Here is an 18,586-nt window from a genome sequence, read left to right on the forward strand (position 1 = left end):
ATATCCCGTCTAGCCTACCCTCCTCAAACGTGGCATGGCTCAAGGGGATCCTCGCAAATGGCCTCCCAGCTGTGCTGACTGCAAAGATCTCGCTCGACAACACGGGGGACGACTGGTATTCTGAAACACCGGCGGGTCGCGAGACCGGCCACGTCGTCAGCCACGTCGGGTTTATTCCAATCCCTTCTGTAGGCTCGGCCGAGCCCAGCTTCTCGTTGCACGTACACTCTATCTCACTCGCGGGCTACAACATAGTACCTAGCCCCCCGAGTATGGAGGAACATGCGCAACGCGAGCGCGCCCTATGGCACGCCCGTCGACACGCTTTCGATTTGAGAAACCTGTCTCCACTGCGAAGCTGGGGCCCCTATCTTGCTGTGCTTCCCGATGGTGCCTCGTCCGACTCTTCTTGGGAGGACGATGATCCCGATTGGCTGGAAACTACATCCACTGGCAGTGAAGAGGCAGTTCCGCCGGAAGATAAGCTGTTTCCGGACTGGGCGTGGCTCGGGGCGGCGCGGGTGGTCGCCGAATCTACGCTGCGCGCGCACAAGTCAACGGATGACGTCGGGCGACTGGAAGCCTGGGACAATCTTCGCGAGGGTGCTTGGCTGCCGCCGCGCCTGGGCGATGCGGAGGCTGAAGTTCACGAGTCGGATGAAGGTGACGTCGATGGGCACGACTGGGCGGGTGTAGAGGGCCTGTGGAGGTATGTCATATTATATGCATCGTCCGAGGAAGTATCGACTGATGCCGCATCGCAGGCGCCTCGTCTGCTGGCTGGATTACGATGACCTCATTCGTGCGTATCCCTGGCACGCGCCACTACATGCTGGTCTAACTCAGTCGCGTCTCGCACAGGTCACAATGTATACTGCAGTTTAATTTCTATTCCTCATACTATGCACGATGCACTGATTCCTTGCTTACAGCACTCTGGAAGATTTGACAATTCCTACTTGGAGGAGGAATGGGTCATCGTGCCCGTCTCGCTGCGTATCACTGGTTACTCGCCGTCACCGATTCCCGCCTATGCCGACCGGCCGACAATTCATGTTGAGGGCGAAATGGGCGGCGTGGGCTGGGATGGCGGTATCGATATCGCGGACGAGGACATACGGCGCGTGCACGGGACTGTAAGCGTGCTCGCCGATGGCAGCGTGCGATGGTCTATAGTACGTCAACATGTGATGGCAGTTGCACCAACGAGACTCACCCGCGCCATAGACGTCCCTCGACGAAGACAATGCGACGGACCAATGGGCATCCGAGTCTGTCCAGCTCGGCGGGGTCGGATCGGCGATGGGTATGCTCGGGATGTGGACAGGGGCACGCCACGAGGAAGACGATCCGGTCGGTTAGTAACTTGCCTTCCTTGGCGTTCTGCCTGACATACCGTTATATTGTTGTGCTCACTCTGCCCATGTCCAATACAGGAGTAATGTGGCAATGGCGTGTCAGCTAATCGACATATTTATTTCTTTTATAGAGTGAGACCCCCGGTAAGAGACCTGAAGCTTGAAGTAGCGATGACACCAACAGGGTGGTACTTGATATGTGTTAACCTTGCACGTCACGCTTTTCCGCTCTAAATCTTCTGTCTCTTCTCTGCCAGTGGAATTCCAGTTTCTCCCTCGAACGAACGCCTATAGCCGCTTTCGGACAGGCATCGTTCCCACGCGCCATTGATTAGTGCCGGAGCAGATCAGAATCAAGTTGCTGGTTCTCTTTCTGCTCTTACTTCGACTTGTATCTTCATAGGACATCTCAGGGAGGAGCGTATACCGAATGCATTCCGGGCGACCGGGATTCTCGAACATCCCCGATGAACTCGTTGAAGAGATACTCATCGCTTGTGTGGCAAACGACAACGCCACCAGTATCGCCGCTGCCGCCGCAACATGCCGTCGACTCTACTCGATAATCTACGACACTACGGATCACCATCTATGGCGTTCTCTCTTTCTGACACTATTTGATGATCCCAGGGGACTTGACCGTCGTCCGGCTTCGGGTGAGCGCTTTGAACTGCCCCGTTAGTTGACTAGTGACGCTCGGGACATTGACGCACGATTTACAGAGCCGGACTGGCGGAAGGATCTGCAAGACCGTGTATGGGCCAACCGCTTCCTCACGCACCATGCTCAGCCGACACGGATCCAGCATATACGCTCCTCCCAACCAGCACTCTGGTGTACTCACCCACTGGCGCCGACAAGCGACTCTGAACACCTTCGGGCCTTGAAAATCGCTCTAACTGTTATGTACACTGCGCGCCTTGACCCGGATCTACGACCTATGGGCACCCCTCCTCGCTCCCAAGCACTAGACGTGATGGACTCTTGTTTCGAGACCGACACGATACAGACATTCTACGCCCAGCCTCGTGGACTTTGGCCTCCAAGTGTCCCTCCGCCACAGCCGTCCCTCAACACCACCTGGCTCCGAAACACCCTCTCGAATGGTCTTCGGGCGTCTTCCACCAGACAAGTTGCGCTTGACGATATCGACGATTCCGAAGACTGGCACGACACGGAAGAAGGGCTCGCGGCGGGACAGATTATTAGCCACCTTGGTTTCCTCCCTATTCAAACTGTAGAGTCCGATGTGGAGCCCGTCGCCGGAACGGCGATTGGCACCCCAGCGGGAGGACACCTCAACCCTGCAGACAGAAGCTCTGACGTTCGTCTTGCTACCGAGGACATGACAGTAGAAATGCAGCGCAAACGCGCCCACTGGCACGCCCGCCAGCGCGTGTTCAATTTCGACTATCTCTCTCGAAAACGGCGCTGGGGCCCCTACCTCCCCGTGCACCCCAAGAAGGCGCGTCCTCACTCAGCGGCTGACCCTACTCAACCTGCCAGTGCGGAGGATAGCGACTCGGATGACCCAGAGTGGCTCCCTGGCACCGACGCGCCTGGAGCTGCAAGAGTCCCACCCGCCAGCCTGCTGCGTCCTGACTGGTCCTGGCTTGCTGCCGCTCGCATAGTGGCCGAATCTACACTCCGCAGGGCGCACCGGAAATTGGGATTGGAGATTCTAGGTGCATGGGACAACGTCCGCGAGGGAACCTGGGTGCCGACCTCCAGTGTCGATGGTGTCTCTGCGGAGAGCTTGGATAGCAACACTCGTGTACGTCAATCAACCCCGCCGGCTGCCAATACTGAAGCTAGTTGCAAGGCATTGCACGGACATGACTGGGCGGGCGTGGAAGGCGTCTGGAGGTACGTGTCGCCACAGTTTGAAAGAATGTGGCTGACCGAATGATCAGGCGTCTTGTTTGTTGGCTGGGATACACTGACCTCGTCTGTTAGTGCATTCTCTTGTAGCTTGATGGTGCCCACGAGACTGACAGATAGTATTCGATCTCCATAGATTACTACGTACGTCCTCTTTGATCAAAATATGCACGCACCCTTATGACCATCCTAACTCGCATAGCAAAACGGTAAATACGACGACCCCGACCTCCAAGAAGTATACATCATCCTTTCTCTCTCCTTGCGCATAACCGGCTACTCGCCCTCATCGATCCCTGAGTATTCCGACAGACCTGACATCCACGTCGAGGGCGAAATGGGCGATGCTGGAGGGGAGGGAAATGTTTTCCTCGGAGCATACAACCCTCGGCGCGTGCATGGCACCGTGAGCATGCTCGCCAGCGGAAGTGTGCGGTACTCCTTCGTATGTGGCCCGAGCTTTATATGCACTGTAAAAAGTAACTGAGCGTTGCGAATAGATATCTGCAAACGACGATAATACCTTCGATCAATGGTCTTCCGAGGCTATCCAGCTTGGTGGGGTTGGTTCCGCGATGGGCGCGCTCGGGATGTGGACGGGGGTGCACCATGAAAGCGGCGACCCGCTCGGTCAGTGTTTGCAGGCTTCAGCTCTTCATCCACTTCTAGGTTATCCTCATACACTCTTCATTGGTACAGGGGTAATCTGGCAATGGCGGGTGGACTGAGCGGATGAGTCGCATACGTCCGCTTGAAAGGAGCCCAAAAGCTCAAGGGATCTAATGTACACTCGTAGTGGGTGAAACCATTTCTTCCACAGCTCTGCCTAGTATCTTCAAACTACAGCGTTCGTCGATCACTCGAAGTACACTAAAGGCTCTCCTGCTGATACGGAACCACCCTCCTTCGCTCCTCGCCCGAATCCCTTGACCGTGCGCCCGACGAATTCTTCCCCGGCCTCAATGTTGACTTCGGTCTTCATCGCCTCGAGGATAACAAGGACATGCTCTGCCCTCTGAATGACGTCTCCGACAGCACACTTGATCTTCCACACATGTGCTGACAACGAGGATGCAACGTGATCCCCGCTTTCGCCTCCGGATGCTGCTGAGAGCCGATGAACTATAGAACCAGTGGAGAGCAGATGATGGCCTTACTATCGGTGAGGTTTGAATCCGACTGTCGCGCTTCCAGCTCAGCACGCCGTTTTCTATCCCATTGTGCGAACAATTCCCGTTCCCTGGTGAAACGGTAAATACTCGTGCCAATTACTCTGACCATGAGACGCACTGAGCTTCTTCAGAAGCGGCGCCTTGGGCTTGTCGTGTTTTGAACTCCTTGACCTCCTCAGCGATGCTATTGATGAATGTGGCGTAGTCTGCCATGGAGAACGTTGTGTCCTCTATCTGAGAGTGTGATTGAGCGTGCTAGCGAGAGTGCCACACTCGGAGAGACGTACCTTAAACACATACTGGCCCGCATCAAACCGCGCCTCGAGCTGAGCGCAATCAGCGTCTGCGTCTCGAAGCCTCAGACAAGACTATGTCACTGTACCTGCGCGTATTCCTCTTCGCCGACAGTCTCCCACGCGACCTTGGGCGTAAATGAGCGGGCGAGATGTGCGCGAGATGCACGGAGCGTACCTGGTCGAACGGCCGCAACAGCCAAGGACTGTCTGCGCTGAAGTCCCGGCCTTTGCCCCAAGTTTGCCAGGGAGGGAGGGTCCGGCCGTAAAGCTGATATCCACCGGGGGACTCGATTGGGTATATCGCTGCGACTGGGCCGGCTATGCCGATGGCGCCCTGCGATGTAGATCAGAATGTGAATGGACGGGGGACGTGAGACGTGGAATCAAATGCGCACTCGAGGAGTAAAAGTCCGCGACGGGTTCATCTTCTGCCCGACTAGCCTGCAACGCGGGTCGATCTAAACTGCCTTGTTAGAAATTTGTGATCGGGGTGTAACCCGGAAGGACGCACTGGCACGAGGAACGGACAAGCGAGATAGAATCCGACCCCGAGGATGAGCTGAAACTTGTTAGCATCCCCTCGAGCGGACGGCCTGTATGTACCCTGAACTTACCCAGTCCGTTTCAACAAGTTTCTTCAACGCCTCCTGCGCGCCCATGAGTCCGTTATTCCTGGCGAGATATTCGATATTGCTGGGAAGGTAGATCGCTGTATCTCTGATGCTCCGCATGTACTTCTCGAGCGCCTCCCGGTTCCACTTATCGTCTAGCACGACAGGGAAGGTGATCTTGCGTCCCGGAAATTCGAGAGACTCGACGTTGGCAGGGAGAGATGCTTCTGCCTCTACCAGTGCGGAGAGTAGTGACGCCTGGCTGATCACAAGCGGATCGAAGTGTATCTGCGTGCTAGTATTGAAAAAACAAATCCGGAATGAAGGGGAACGTAAGCCTGACACCTACCATCGTCGACCTGATGCAGGGCGCGAGGAACCAGACACCCGATATGGCGCGCTTCCGCACTTCAGTCTCGAACGCGTGTATACGAGCCCGGATTGCGAAGTCAAGCGTCATCGTCCCGAATTCGACCAAGATCGCAGAGTCGCCCGCCTAGATGACTTAGGTTGGTCACATATGTGGCGGTGAGCTGATCGTCTACTCACCTGGCGAAACACGACGCTAGGTCTTCCGCTTGACGTATCAGCAAGCAACTCGTGCAGACGTGGATCCATCCTCGACTCAACCAGCTCTGGAACGGGTGGAACGCCCGACAGAGATGACGTCTTACTATATTCCACAAGAATTTCCACTAGCTTGTCCTGGTCGCGTATCATTTCGACGGCTTGTGCATGCGCGATCCGCTTGAACTGGACTGTCGAGCCTGCTCTCAACTGCCCCAGCTTCCACCTAGTGACAATGTCTTAGTTGGTCTAACATACCGAGGGATATATGATAGCCACTTACAGATCCGCGCTCGCAACCGTGCATGCGCAGAGGTAACCACCCATGTCCGGACCCTCATTGGTCAGAATGACCGGCGTGTCACCGTTCACGTTCACAGTCCCGAACGAATAACCATTGTCCAGGATGTTGCTCGGGTGCGAGCCGCCCTCCCCACCCGTCTCGCGCGCCCACTCGATACGCGGACCTTCGAGGCGCACGCCCATCCGGTTGCTCGCGGCGCTCACCGTCCATTTTGTCGCGAAGAAATCGGTGACGCCGCTGGGAGTGATGAACGTCGGATCGCAGTGAGGTCCCGCGAGGACGTGGATCGTCCAGGCAGTCGGATACAACGGCACGAGAGATTCCGGAAGGCTGAGAGTCGAAGACGCGTCTGAGGGTGTACAGTCGCCCAGTGCGATCTGGTCCCCGGCAGCGAGCGCCCGGCCTTGGTACCCGCCTAGCCCCAACGACGTCGACTTCGAGCCCAAGTACTTCGAAATCTCCGGGAATCCGCCCTTTACCGCGAGATACACACGCATTCCAGTCCCCATCGCGTTGCCGACGACGAGCTTGCCGCCGGCAGGGACGACGATGCGTGCCCACATGGGGACCTCGGTCCCGCTGACGGTCACCTTTACGGATGCGCCAGTAACAGCCACAACCGCAGGGACGTGGAACATGAGCCGACATCCAGTCAACGTGAGCTCGAGACCTTCTGTGCCCGGGTCGTTTCCGACGAGGGCGTTCGCCATTCGAAAAGCGAGCGAGTCCATGGGCCCGCTGCGCGGGATGCCAAGGCCGATCCTGCGGCCGGGATAATCTTGCACGGTCGTCTCCAACCCACCAGTCAAAACTGTGAATGCTCTGAAAAGAGATGAGAGACTGAGTACGCTATCACTCATGGCGTAATGGGAACTAACCTAGGGGTAAAGCTGAACGTATCCAAGAAAGTCGTTGTTGCAGCGCCCTCTAGAAATGTCTCCGACTCGCAGATCGCGCGAAGGTACTGAACGTTGTTCGGCGGCCCGTAGACTTTTGCCTCGCTCAATACCTGAGAAAGCCGCGCGATGGCTTCTGAGCGGTTTGAGCCTGTGACAATGAGCTTGCACGCCAGCGGGTCGAAGTACGGCGTAATCGTCGTGCCACTTTCCACCTACAACCTCGTATTAGCGACCAGGTGCAGCAGACAACATGTTTGAGTACCTACCCAGCTTTCAACCCTCAACCACTCGGGATCCGGAATCTCGACTTGCTGTAAGACGCCCGGGGATGGCTTAAACTGCGCAGCGGGATTCTCGCAGTACACGCGAACTTCGATCGAGTGCCTCTTCCCCTCTTCAGGTGCCACATTGTATAAGCTCTGCTCGCACATCGGGTGGGCCAGTACGCTGCCAGCTGGACTGTCATGTTTCGTGATCCCCTGAAGGATCATGAGCTCGACGATATCGAGCCCAGGGTTAATCTGCTCAGTCACTGGGTGCTCCACCTGCAGGCGCGTGTTCATCTCCAGGAAGAAGAAATCCCCTGTCGCGTCGTCGACCAGAAACTCGATGGTACCTATGACACATGTCAATCTATATCAGAGGAGCCGGATGCCTCCGCGACTCACCCGCAGACTCATACTTGACGTGCACCGCCAGGCGTACAGCTGCATCCCACATTCTCTGTTGGATCTCTGCGACAGCTCAGACTGTGCACGGACCAGTACTTGATGTAGTACATACCCGGATGACGCAGCATGAAAGGACTTGGCGCCTCTTCAACTACCTTCTGGTGCCTCCGTTGCACGCTGCATTCGCGCTCGCCCATGTGTATGGCCCGACCTTGACCATCTCCAAAGACCTGCGACGCATGAGTTGGATTCGAAGTGGACATCCACATCTTCTATCACTTGCCTGCACTTCGACGTGTCGCGCGGCAGCAAAGTATCTTTCAATGAATACTCCGTCATTGTGGAAGAGACTCTATGAACGACATCCGTCAGTGTTATGCCAAACATCGAGTGATAACCCCGGTATGTACCTGCGCGCGGGCCTGAGTAGACACGAATTTTGCGCGCAGTTCGTCTGCGGTGTAGCAAACGACGAGTCCCATTCCACCACCACCGGCGGTAGACTTCAGCATCACCGGAAACCCGATAGCGCTTGCTGAACCAACAGCTTCCTCCACGTCGCGGAGAAGGCTCTTCGACCCCGGTACTAGGGGTACGTTCACCTCCGTCGCGAGCTCCTTCGCGCGGTGCTTCAGGCCCATCGCCTCGATCGTGTCGGGTCGCGGCCCTAACCACACGATGCCCGCGTCCACGACCATCTGCGCGAACCGTTCGTTCTCGGACAAGAACCCGTAACCCGGATGGACAAGCGTCACGCCGCGCTCCTTGCATATCGCCAGGATGGCGTCCGCATCGAGGTATCCGCGCGCGTTCGATGCCGGATCGTCGTCGTCCGGGCGGAGCGCGACCGCTTCGTCCGCAAGGACTACGTGGGGCGCGGTCGCGTCAGAACGCGTGTATACCGCCACGGTTAAAATACCGAGTCGGCGCGCGGTGCGCAGAACGCGTATAGCGATCTCGCCACGGTTCGCAACTAGCAGTTTCTGCGATGCGTATGGCGGCGTGGGGTCCGTCATGGTTGTGGTCAGGGATCGAAAGGAGGTAGGGGACCGCTTCATAGTTTTCAGTGGCCGAATAACGCATACGATAACGAGGGAACGGTCGCGCTACGATGACGCCGCTGCTTCCAAACAGGATTAGCTTAAAGTTCGCGCCTTGTGACCATGAGCCAAGAGCCCGATGGGCCCCTAGCAAACGCGGCCCAGAGGATTACCGCGAGAGTGACGGATCGCATACACTGCGCCTGGCGCTGTCAAATTTCGCTCACCTTAAGTCATGTACACTCTGAGATACATTAGCCTTGAATGTCAATGCAAGTCGTAGCTTGCACGCGAGGTTGCATTCAAAGTTCGGCCCGCGACACCCCATGACTCCGGTCGAAGTCTTAAAGATGCTATCGCATGATACACTCCTATCTATCACCCCAGATATATACGCACTGTCTGGGAAAGCAGCATTTAGATATCTAGCTACGGTATTTCAAGAGAGTCGCACTCACCAAAGGATCCATCGACCTCGTCCACCTCCCACCGAGCTCCAGATCTACCCTCTTCCTCCAGCAAAATGGCTCGCATCCGAGCAACCTTGAACTGTGATATGGGGGAGGTAAGCGAGCTGCGACTTGTCCACGTACCTATGCTCGGTGTGCTGCCTTCGTTAACGCTGCGTCGCGCGGTGAGAAGAAAGAGATGGTGACGGCAGAAAAGAGAGCGACCGCACGTAACGACTACGTAACGCGGCTTGCAGGCGCTGGAGCAGTTATGGAAGCGCCAGTGGCTACGACGCGCGCCTGGACGCGTTGCACCCGACCGCGACCACTCAATGCTGCCTACGTCTCTCGGTAAACACAGTGCTGATATGGCAAATCATAGGGATATTCTCTCTACAAGATGGTTAGCCGGAGCTCAAGATTTCCATAACCTTGGGGATTCACGCGCACTGAATCGTAGGGCGACGACGAAGCACTCATGAAGACGATCCACCTCGCCAATGTAGCCTGCGGGTTTCACGCTTCGTAAATATAATTTCGGTCTTGAACGGCGTTGCTCGTCGCTGACACGTGTGTTCGATACTCGTTTCATAACAGAGACTTCTCTATTATGAACGAAACAGTACAGATTGCGAAGGCCAACAACGTCCTCGTCGGAGCGCACCCGTCCCTCCCCGACAAGCAGGGTTTCGGCCGACGCGAGATGAAGATGGAGCCTGTACGTGGCCCAGTCGTACCCAGGCCCGCTGCCTGTCCCTGACGGACTCGTAGGACGAACTCGCGGCATGCTTCGTTTACCAAGTCGGCGCACTCACGGGCTTCCTGCTCGCGCACGGCATGAAGCTCAACCACGTAAGTCCTCCGCGCGTCTCCGGAACGGCCACTCTGGGATAACACTGGTACTCGGACCCAGATCAAACCGCACGGGGCGGTGTACGGTATGACTGCACGCGAGCCGGCGTTGGCGCGGGCAGCGGTCGGCGTCGCGAAGACGTTCGACGTCCCGTTCATGGGCCTGGCCGGTACCTGCCACCAAGCCGCGGCAGAGGAGCTCGGCGTTCCATTCATCGCAGGTACGTCCTCAGCATGTCACAGAACGCAGGAGGTGCCGATTCCTGATCTCCGCTGCACACAGAGTGGTTCGCCGACCTCGAATATAGCCCAGAGGGTAAACTCATTATCACGAAGTGAGTTCCCGACTCGACAGTGGCACACGCAACAGGTGACTGACTTAGCTCCTCCAGGAAGCACGACCCCGTCCCTCTGTCTGCCGTCACCGATAGGGTGAACCGTTTACTCGGGGAGCGGCAAGTCACGACGACGGCTGGCTTCCTCCCCCTGGCGGCGGGTGTGAGCGAGGTCTCCATTTGCTGCCACTCGGACACCCCGGTGCGATCTCTCGGCCGGTCCGTTTGCTTCTCGAGACACTCAATCGTGCGTATGTAGGGCGCAGTCGAGATCGCGAAGACGGTGAAGGCGATGGTGGACGAGAATAACGCACAGGTACCGCCGCAATAGGCCGTAGCAGCGTCTCCGTGCGTGGAGTACGGCGATCGCAGGCTTCGTAAACTCTCGAGGAAACATGTAAGCAACACTACGTTCAGAGTTTCATGCCGAGTCGCATTCGCTACAATGGTTCAAGAGGCCGGGTGCTTCGAGTATCTTGCTTCAAAACTGTAAACACTTCACTATGCCGTACTCGTGACGACATCGTGCCGTCCGTGCGATAGACTCCGTGAAACAGCAGCTTAAGTGCCCTCCTGGAGGCTGCTCCTACAGCAACGCGAGGCTCGCCACTCCATGCCTGGACTACTGCAATTTATCATACAGTAGCGCCCCAGTGTTTGCATTGCTGTTTCGAAGCGAGTCGTGGTCCGGATCCAGCTTCTGCGACGTTTGCTTCTGTAGAGTTTTGATCTCCGCGACCCGGTACCTTTCAGGGCATTGTGCGAACTTTTCACTCTCGGCCGATCTATGAATGTGCGCCGAGAGAGCGGGGTTAAGTATTCAGTGCGAGGCTCCCGCGACATGGCATTGGTATCGAACTGCTCATGTCTTGACGGATTGCGGAGAGATCTAACCAGCACTCTCCGTATCCTCAAGATTCAATTCTTGCGTCCAGTGAATTCAGGCATTTCTTTTGAGCTGGCGAATCAGGAGGAGGCACCCGCGGGCCGCGGCACAAGTTCTGTCGATTTCAGTTTCGTCGGAAGTGGTTGCATGGGATTTTTATTACCTGGCACATATAGAGCGGAGGTCAATGGCGCATTACTTGATGAGTGAATGACATTCTTGCATGATTTCTTTGCGACGAAGTGGTCAGGGACATTGCAACTTTCGCAGTGGGAGCGCTCGGGGAGATTGCATGGGATCTAAATTGTCTAGATATGGAAGCACTGGGCGTCGAATAAAATTTGCCCCGAAAAAAAGACGGCCAAACACCAAATATGCTGTAGCTTTTCTGCGCGTTTGTTGCGAATGAGATATTTCCCGCATTTGCTCGCGAGGAATTGAGAACGCTCACGTGCATATGCACGAGACGCGTCGACGCGACGCGTCTAGCGCCTATACCTTCCCCTCCTACCACACGAATACCGCGCATTCGCATTCCACCCCTCCTCTCGTGGCCATGGACAACTCTCGTCAGCGCCGCTATCCCTGTCCATGTACCGTCTGTCGTAACGACCCGCGCCATAACCAAACTCGGCAAATGATCAATATACATCAGCGCCGCAATGGGACACTTGAATCAAGCGCATACAAGCACATTCCAGCGCCGCGCTGCATCTCTACCGAGCACAAGTCCATCTCAGGCCAGCCGGGCCTCTTACTTGTGCCTACTGTGGCTACAGGCCACGGAGAACACCCAGGATCCACTGGTGGTGATGGGGCTCACCACGATGGGGAGCCACCTGCTGAGCTCGACTATGCCGATGATTTTGCTGGTGATCCGACTGGCGACTATGACTCTGGAGTGGACCTATCTGAGTCTGGGATCTCTCTTGGCGACCCTGTCCGTCGCACGTATTCCACTACGGTCGAAGACTGCGACGACGATGATGAAGTCATCAAGAGCTCTTGGGATCCTCCCTCCGACTTCGACACCGACCAGCCCCTGCACGACGCAGACTTTGCTAGCCCAGAGCGTCCCTCTTCTCCCTCCTCTGCCCTCGGCGACCACTCTGACGACGAGACTGGCTTTGAAATCGATAATGACGACCCGCTCTATGCTCGACTAGATTCGCTCTATGTAGATAACCCGGATGCCGCTGATGAAGAACAGCATGAAACGTCCGCTCTGCCGCCGGCTTTCCAGGAACACCCACTCATTCGACGTGCCTATGTCCAAGCATTCATTGCGGTCGCTTTTCATGGTGCTACACACGACCTGGCTCAGTACCAACTGGAGTGCGCACGGTCACAGCTTCTCTCGCTCTCTCTGCGTACTGGGTACGACATTCCTGGGCTCGAGAAAATGGCTATCACCCTGCGGACTGCTGAACGGCGGCTTGGTGTTGACCCTGACGCGCATATAACGTACTATTTCCTGTGCGACCACTGCTGGGAGACCCACCATCCTACGGAACTAAACGGTCTCCCTGGACATGGAAAGTGCGTCTCTCTCGACTGTCCTGGGACCCTCTTCGAGACCAAGTGCTTCGCCAACGGGAAGAAGCATCGCGTGCCGGTGAAGGTGCTGTCAGCGGCCTCCCCGAAGGATGTCATTCAACGGCTGCTGCTACGCCCGGGGAAGGTGGCTGAGCTGAGCCTGTGGCGCACCAAACCAGAAGACCAGGCCGGAGAGAAACCCCCGGTCGGCATGGACGAGTGGGCTGGTCATCTGGATGCAAGCTTTCGCATGTACGACATCACTGATGGGTGGGGTTGGAACGCGATTCGCGCAGGCCTGCAGCGTCGCAAAGGTGGTCGGTGGGGTGTCCATGATGTGGACGTCAACGAGCTCAACCAACGGTTTGTTGCACTGCCCAATGGTCTGGTGCTCATCTTCAACCTCGACTGGTAAGTACCTAATATCAGCCTGCTCTGCTTTCCATTACTGATCGCATTGTTTAGGTTCCGCGCTATGAAACGAGGCAACTACTCGGTGGGCGCGATATATCTTACGGTGTGTAACAATCCGCGCTCCAAGCGGTTTCTCCGCGAAGAAACATTCCTGCTCGCTGTTATACCGGGTCCGGATGAGCCATCTCTCGAAGAGCTCAACCACATCCTTGATGTCTTTGTGCCAGAGCTGTTGGAGCTGTATAATGGTGCGTGCTCGTTCAATCTATATAGATACTACATTGACTTCACCTGCCACCTTGAAGGTGTCGTTATGAGGATCCCGGGAGATGAGGCAGCGCTGGTCCATAGCTTCCTGTATGCCAATGCGTCGGATCTACCAGCTGCACGTAAGGCATCGGGTCTGCGCGGGCACACGTCCACATGGTTCATGTGTCCCGTATGCCATGAGCCGATGCATTCGTTGACGGACCCAGACTGCTTCAACTCGGAAAGTAAGTTGCCAATTATCTGCGTCGCAATGTCTGTGATACTATGGTTAATTGAATGTACATTTGTGCAGAGGTCTCGTACCGCGAAGAAGAACGCTTCCTAAAGTATGCCTACCGAGCGCGTCACGCAGATCCAGACACGCGGGAGGAGATTGCGGAGGAGCGAGGTATCCGTTGGTCGTCGCTCAATATCCTTCCGGGTTGGATGCCGGTTACCAGTACGCCGACCGAGTTCATGCACGCTGCATTCTTAGGTGCGCATTCTCAGTATTTGTCTATTCACTAACGTCATCTGCTACATCATACTAGGAGAGGCCAAACATGTCGTACAGGGGATCCTGACTGTGGGCGGCATGTTTGCCCAGCGCCGACGAAATGACAACCCGCTGAAGAAGTTTGAGGCATGGCTTGACGCAGTATGGTGGCCTGGAGATGCAGGACGCGTGCCCAAAGGCGTATGTTTGCACGCATCACTTATGTGCTCCTGTGATGTGCTCACTTTGGTTCTTCAGCTTTTGACAGCTGGGACGGGAAAGGCCGACCAGTGGCGGAACATGGTCTCAGTCTTGCCGGTGGGTCTGTATGAGGCTTGGCAGGTCAACGGCGATATCCCCGATCGTGAAGCGCCACCGCTGCGTCAATCACAGAAGACAGCGATAAAGGCGAAGCGGGTCGCCGAGCTGGTCCGCGAGCGTCGGCAGACCGCTGCGGCGCACGATCCAAGCACAACGGTTGCAGACCTCGAGTATATTGCTCAAGAGAGCATGCACCGCAACTACCGTGATCACTATGCGACGGTGATTGAATGGGCCGTCGCGATCCGAATCTGGGCATCGCAGTCTATCAGTGTTGAAGAGGCTCGCCGTGCCCAAGACTGCCATGACCGCGCATGCCAGGACTGGGCACGGATGTTTTGCCATCTCACTCCGTACTTCCACATCATGATCCACTTCCTCGTGTTCGTCTTATGTCTGGGACCCGTCTATGCATGGTGGGCATACGTATACGAACGCTTCAACGGCTGGCTATCGAAGATTAACCACAACGGGCATAAGGGCGGTGAACTAGAGGCGACATTGATGCGGAGCTGGACGAAGCTCCATCTAATGCATGACCTGGTCTGTGATTTATCCCTACTTCACGTTCATGATAGCTTATCATTTCTTACAAACAGATCCTCCGGCTTGAAGGCCTTGGTGATGCGAAGAGCCCAGAGGATGATGACAGTATCCGGGATCTGAAAAAGTGCATTCAGGGCGAGAAGCGGCCGAGCCAGAGCCGTGGGACCCTGCTCAACACCATTGCTCTCATGACAGCCAAGGATAGCGGCGGTAAGTGGGCATTCCCTACCATATATATGTCTGCTAAACCGGGTCAGACTTGATCAAATGGCCCAAGCACGGACGGAAGCTCAACCTACGGCCGGAGGGCCTGTACAACATGGTGTACAACCACTTGCGCGTAGCCTGGCAGGATTCGGCAACACTCATCCCCGACACATCATACGATCCCACCGGCTCACCGTTCATCGCAGTGGCTGTCCCATTCTACTCACACGTTATCGTGGCAGGTCAACGATACGGCAACTCAACATCTGCTCGGGGAATAAAGTACCGCTACGCGTACATAGATGGCCGACAGCCGGTCGACATCATTCATCTATTCCGCGTCCAACACACTACCAATGATGGCACAGAACTAGAGGCTGAGCTCGCAATCGTGCGACCGTTTATACATAGCGTTCATGCCCCTGACATGCCGTGGGCAACACGGTCCGTACCCATCATATCGTGCTTATGCACCTGCAACTGACATCCGCTTCAATTAGTGCGGTAGACCTCGGCATTGACACCTGGCAGCCCCACATGCTGGGCCCACCTATAGTCATCAACATTCGCCGGTTCACCGGCCATTTCGCACTTGCATACGTGACTCTGAGCCGCGGTCGTGCATGGATCACCATGTCCCTTTGTCACGCAAGTGTTGCAATGTTGCTGTGCTCGCAGACGCTGCCACTGACGGAATGTTCACGCAGGATGCCCAAGAACCTGATCGTGTTGATGAGCTCGAGGGCCTGGATGACTATTAACGCCGACTTCGAGGCAAGCTTCCCACACCGCCCGTGCCCGGCGACGCCCATGAAGCTACTGCGAACCTGCATACTCCAGCTCTCCCGACGCCTCTCTCTGCCCCCCATTCTGCTGCTTGTCTTCTAACTCTGCATCAGCATCGCTCCGAAACCCTGCGTCGTCGTTTCCGCTGCCAGCTCTCCCGCCTTCGTCATAGCCACCGCCTGCCTCACCATCATCGTCGCTGCCACCGCCCTCCTCGCCGTCGTCATCGTCACCACCGCTGCCACCTGAACCATAGCCCACGCCATCACCGTCGTCGTCTGAAGGCACATTCCCTGCGATGTACACCCGCGAATTGTACGGGACACCATACTTACTCTTTAGCCACGCTTGATTCACCATCGCACGCGGAATGAGAACCGCCGCCTTACCGCGCGTGAAGCTGGGCAAGGAGGTCTTCTTGAACGAGCGAGGTGCGCCGGCCCGGCGATGGGTGTGAGTGCTGCCCCGACCACCCTTCTTTCGGGCATTCTTTGCAGCCTCTGCGTCGACGAGATTAAGTACAGCCTTCCCCTGGTCACAAAAAGCCTGTAAGTCTCGCAGTTGCCAACCTTGCAATGCCACTTACCTCCGGTGTTTGCCATGCAGGCGAATGCGAGACCAGCACTTTGCGAAATACGGGGACTGTCGGACGCTTCTTGCTCGCGCCCTCGGCGTCGGAGTCGGGGTCTACTGCATGCTTCACTGGTACGATCTCCTCCACCTCTGACTCGTCGGTAGACTGATACTTCCAATGGAACCAGAAGTCGAACTCCGGAGCTTGTGCAGCGGGGACTTTCTTACGCGCGATGACACGTCCCTCGGCCCTCTGTAGTAAGCCATCAATCAGTGTGTGACGGCGCGGGGCATCCGCAATTGCTCACATTTCTTTTGCGCCCGCTTTTCTTGGCGTACAGGTTTCTTTCTTTCTTCACCTTCTCTCCATCCTGGGCATGCTCCAGCTTCCACCGCTTGGCCATGGACAGGAAGACCACTCGGATGGCGTTCACAATGGTGTCTCGCGAAAGCGCCATCAGGTGCTGTTTGCTGAGGGATGCGGCGTACTCGTGCCCGCGCGTTTGGATACGCAAGACCGCCTTCAAGCTCCAGGAGCTCTGGTTGGCTGACCACGTCGCCTCCCAGTCGGGGCGCAGCAAGCTCGTCGGTTCGGTCGCGCCTTCCTCGTACACGGACTCCCAGTACGTCCCGGAGAACGGCTTTGGCAACTCGCCATTGAACGGGAGCCCCATCATCGAGTACAGGCACTTGCGAACCGCATCCTGCATGCCCGCGAACACTGTAAGTCCTCATGCTGTACACGTCCTGCAGATCACTCACCTGTAGTGGATTGTCTCTTTGCTTTTCCCCGGGTTTCGCCGCCTCGTCGACAACCGCCTGCGCCGCTTTGTTAGCGTCCTGCATTCCTGCAAGCGCGCCGTCAATTGCGCCCTGCATGCGCTCCTCTACGACCTCGAGGCGCTCTTCAAGGCGATGGACGTTCGAAACATGCTTGTGAGTGGCCTTGAGCAGCTTGGCGACGACTGTATCGAGGTCCTCAAAGTCGCCGATCACTGCATCTACCTGATGCTTGATCTCCTCTAGGCTCGCGTCGTGGCTGTGGACTACGGTGTTCATAGAGTCCAGCTTCGTCCGGCACTGGGCGATCTGATCTCCGACGTGTTTTGCAGAGAAGAGTGCAGCACTCCCGCCCCCTGCACATGAAAGTGAGCCTCCAATGACGACTGCGGGTTAGCTCAATGCTGACCTGCATACCCGTGAGCCCGCGAGCCGCCTTCACCCTTATCCCCGCCGCTCTTAGCTCCGCCACCACTAGCACTGGCAGCAGCAAGCCGCGCAAGCCCTCCAACACCTTTGTTGTGCCCGCTTGCGGGCTGTACTTCCTTCTCCTTCCCTTTTCCACCAGCAGCGACAGGACGTGCACCTTTCTTACCGGATGGTGTGCTTGAACGCACACGCGATCTTTCGGCAGCGTTGTCGCGTGCTGCGGCTGCGTGAGGTTTCGCCTTCTTCGGCAGTGGCGCCTCCTCCTCGTCGGAACTCTCTTCCTGGTCGTCGAAGACCATGTGAGACTGCAGCCGCGGACCTAGTCCCTCCACGGAAGTAAGCATCTCTGACAGTATAGCAGCGTCCATTAAACTCACGTTTAGTCATCTCCAGAGTCTGAGAGGCCGCAGAGCCGTATGCCGGGTTCGTTTCTGAGTCGTGCAACACCTGGAACACGTTCGGCTCAGAGGGACAAGTACCGGGGAGTGGGGAGATTCGCTGATGGCCTGACGGGTGTGCACGACCTATATCGCCTCGCGCGGGTGAGTCTGCCTCCGCGTCCGACGTCGCTGAGCTTCTCTGTGACGCGCCTGCTACAGGTGATTTGACATCAACTGGCCTACCCGCACAGGTTCTACGCCACGCCGCACATGGTCAATCAACGCGCGCACCAACCAAGCCCTTCAACAAGTTGCGGCGCCGCGTCTACACCGCGCGATAACACGGTTCGTAGCATGTCCCCTGTCCGGCGCGCTCATCGCGTTGACCCTTCTCTTTCAGCACACGTCGAGTGGGGGGCGCGCTTGCCTGCCGAACGCACTCGGCGGCGCTTCCATCACGAATCCATGGAGGATCCGCGGGCTGTCTTGGGTCTCCACGAACCGGTTGAACGGCATGCTCGACGATGAGCGCGGCGTGCGCGGGGGTT

At 56.7% G+C, this 18,586-nt stretch overlaps 6 protein-coding genes across 6 annotated transcripts; 4 read left to right on the forward strand and 2 right to left on the reverse strand.

Moving 5' to 3' along the window:
- Positions 1 to 902: 902 nt before the first annotated feature.
- TRAVEDRAFT_135500 (uncharacterized protein) lies at positions 903 to 1,362 on the forward strand (the record flags this gene model as incomplete). The annotated part of the gene is made up of 2 exons (XM_008046396.1): positions 903 to 1,175; positions 1,228 to 1,362. 2 exons carry the CDS (start codon positions 903 to 905, stop codon positions 1,360 to 1,362), a joined length of 408 nt encoding a protein of 135 aa, XP_008044587.1.
- Positions 1,363 to 2,388: 1,026 nt separating this feature from the next.
- TRAVEDRAFT_175230 (uncharacterized protein) lies at positions 2,389 to 3,986 on the forward strand. The gene is made up of 6 exons (XM_008046397.1): positions 2,389 to 3,132; positions 3,181 to 3,224; positions 3,272 to 3,305; positions 3,442 to 3,684; positions 3,740 to 3,869; positions 3,939 to 3,986. The coding sequence occupies exons 1-6, from the start codon at positions 2,704 to 2,706 to the stop codon at positions 3,965 to 3,967; spliced, it is 909 nt and encodes a 302-aa protein (XP_008044588.1). The 5' UTR covers positions 2,389 to 2,703; the 3' UTR covers positions 3,968 to 3,986.
- Positions 3,987 to 4,095: 109 nt separating this feature from the next.
- Positions 4,096 to 8,775, reverse strand: TRAVEDRAFT_61238 (urea carboxylase; the record flags this gene model as incomplete). The annotated part of the gene is made up of 17 exons (XM_008046398.1): positions 4,096 to 4,327; positions 4,530 to 4,645; positions 4,699 to 4,737; positions 4,794 to 4,832; positions 4,883 to 5,041; positions 5,103 to 5,165; positions 5,219 to 5,266; positions 5,322 to 5,606; positions 5,668 to 5,814; positions 5,868 to 6,111; positions 6,169 to 7,011; positions 7,068 to 7,300; positions 7,355 to 7,704; positions 7,757 to 7,822; positions 7,872 to 7,989; positions 8,043 to 8,111; positions 8,170 to 8,775. 17 exons carry the CDS (start codon positions 8,773 to 8,775, stop codon positions 4,096 to 4,098), a joined length of 3,657 nt encoding a protein of 1,218 aa, XP_008044589.1.
- A 547-nt stretch (positions 8,776 to 9,322) lies between these two features.
- Positions 9,323 to 10,766, forward strand: TRAVEDRAFT_53509 (lactam utilization protein lamb; the record flags this gene model as incomplete). Its single annotated transcript, XM_008046399.1, has 9 exons — positions 9,323 to 9,364; positions 9,631 to 9,651; positions 9,709 to 9,773; positions 9,846 to 9,966; positions 10,020 to 10,100; positions 10,162 to 10,321; positions 10,384 to 10,435; positions 10,493 to 10,637; positions 10,695 to 10,766. 9 exons carry the CDS (start codon positions 9,323 to 9,325, stop codon positions 10,764 to 10,766), a joined length of 759 nt encoding a protein of 252 aa, XP_008044590.1.
- Positions 10,767 to 12,211: 1,445 nt separating this feature from the next.
- Positions 12,212 to 15,851, forward strand: TRAVEDRAFT_40566 (uncharacterized protein; the record flags this gene model as incomplete). Its single annotated transcript, XM_008045905.1, has 11 exons — positions 12,212 to 12,272; positions 12,392 to 13,268; positions 13,323 to 13,519; positions 13,577 to 13,765; positions 13,834 to 14,016; positions 14,072 to 14,221; positions 14,285 to 14,880; positions 14,937 to 15,093; positions 15,141 to 15,534; positions 15,591 to 15,738; positions 15,798 to 15,851. 11 exons carry the CDS (start codon positions 12,212 to 12,214, stop codon positions 15,849 to 15,851), a joined length of 3,006 nt encoding a protein of 1,001 aa, XP_008044096.1.
- On the reverse strand, positions 15,735 to 18,554 carry TRAVEDRAFT_24413 (uncharacterized protein; the record flags this gene model as incomplete). Its single annotated transcript, XM_008045819.1, has 9 exons — positions 15,735 to 15,844; positions 15,918 to 16,169; positions 16,212 to 16,407; positions 16,463 to 16,702; positions 16,758 to 17,153; positions 17,212 to 17,585; positions 17,639 to 17,977; positions 18,036 to 18,248; positions 18,479 to 18,554. 9 exons carry the CDS (start codon positions 18,552 to 18,554, stop codon positions 15,735 to 15,737), a joined length of 2,196 nt encoding a protein of 731 aa, XP_008044010.1.
- Positions 18,555 to 18,586: the final 32 nt, after the last annotated feature.

This window comes from Trametes versicolor, assembly GCF_000271585.1.
Source record: "Trametes versicolor FP-101664 SS1 unplaced genomic scaffold TRAVEscaffold_13, whole genome shotgun sequence".
NCBI classification, from domain to species: Eukaryota; Fungi; Basidiomycota; class Agaricomycetes; order Polyporales; family Polyporaceae; genus Trametes; species Trametes versicolor.

Excerpts from the sequence above, each read along its gene's own strand:
- TRAVEDRAFT_175230 (XM_008046397.1), top strand. The coding sequence starts at position 2,704 with ATGACAGTAGAAATGCAGCGCAAACGCGCCCACTGGCACGCCCGCCAG. Across the intron at positions 3,225-3,271 it reads GGCGTGGAAGGCGTCTGGAG|GCGTCTTGTTTGTTGGCTGG; the intron begins GTACGTGTCGCC and ends CCGAATGATCAG. Across the intron at positions 3,685-3,739 it reads GAAGTGTGCGGTACTCCTTC|ATATCTGCAAACGACGATAA; the intron begins GTATGTGGCCCG and ends CGTTGCGAATAG.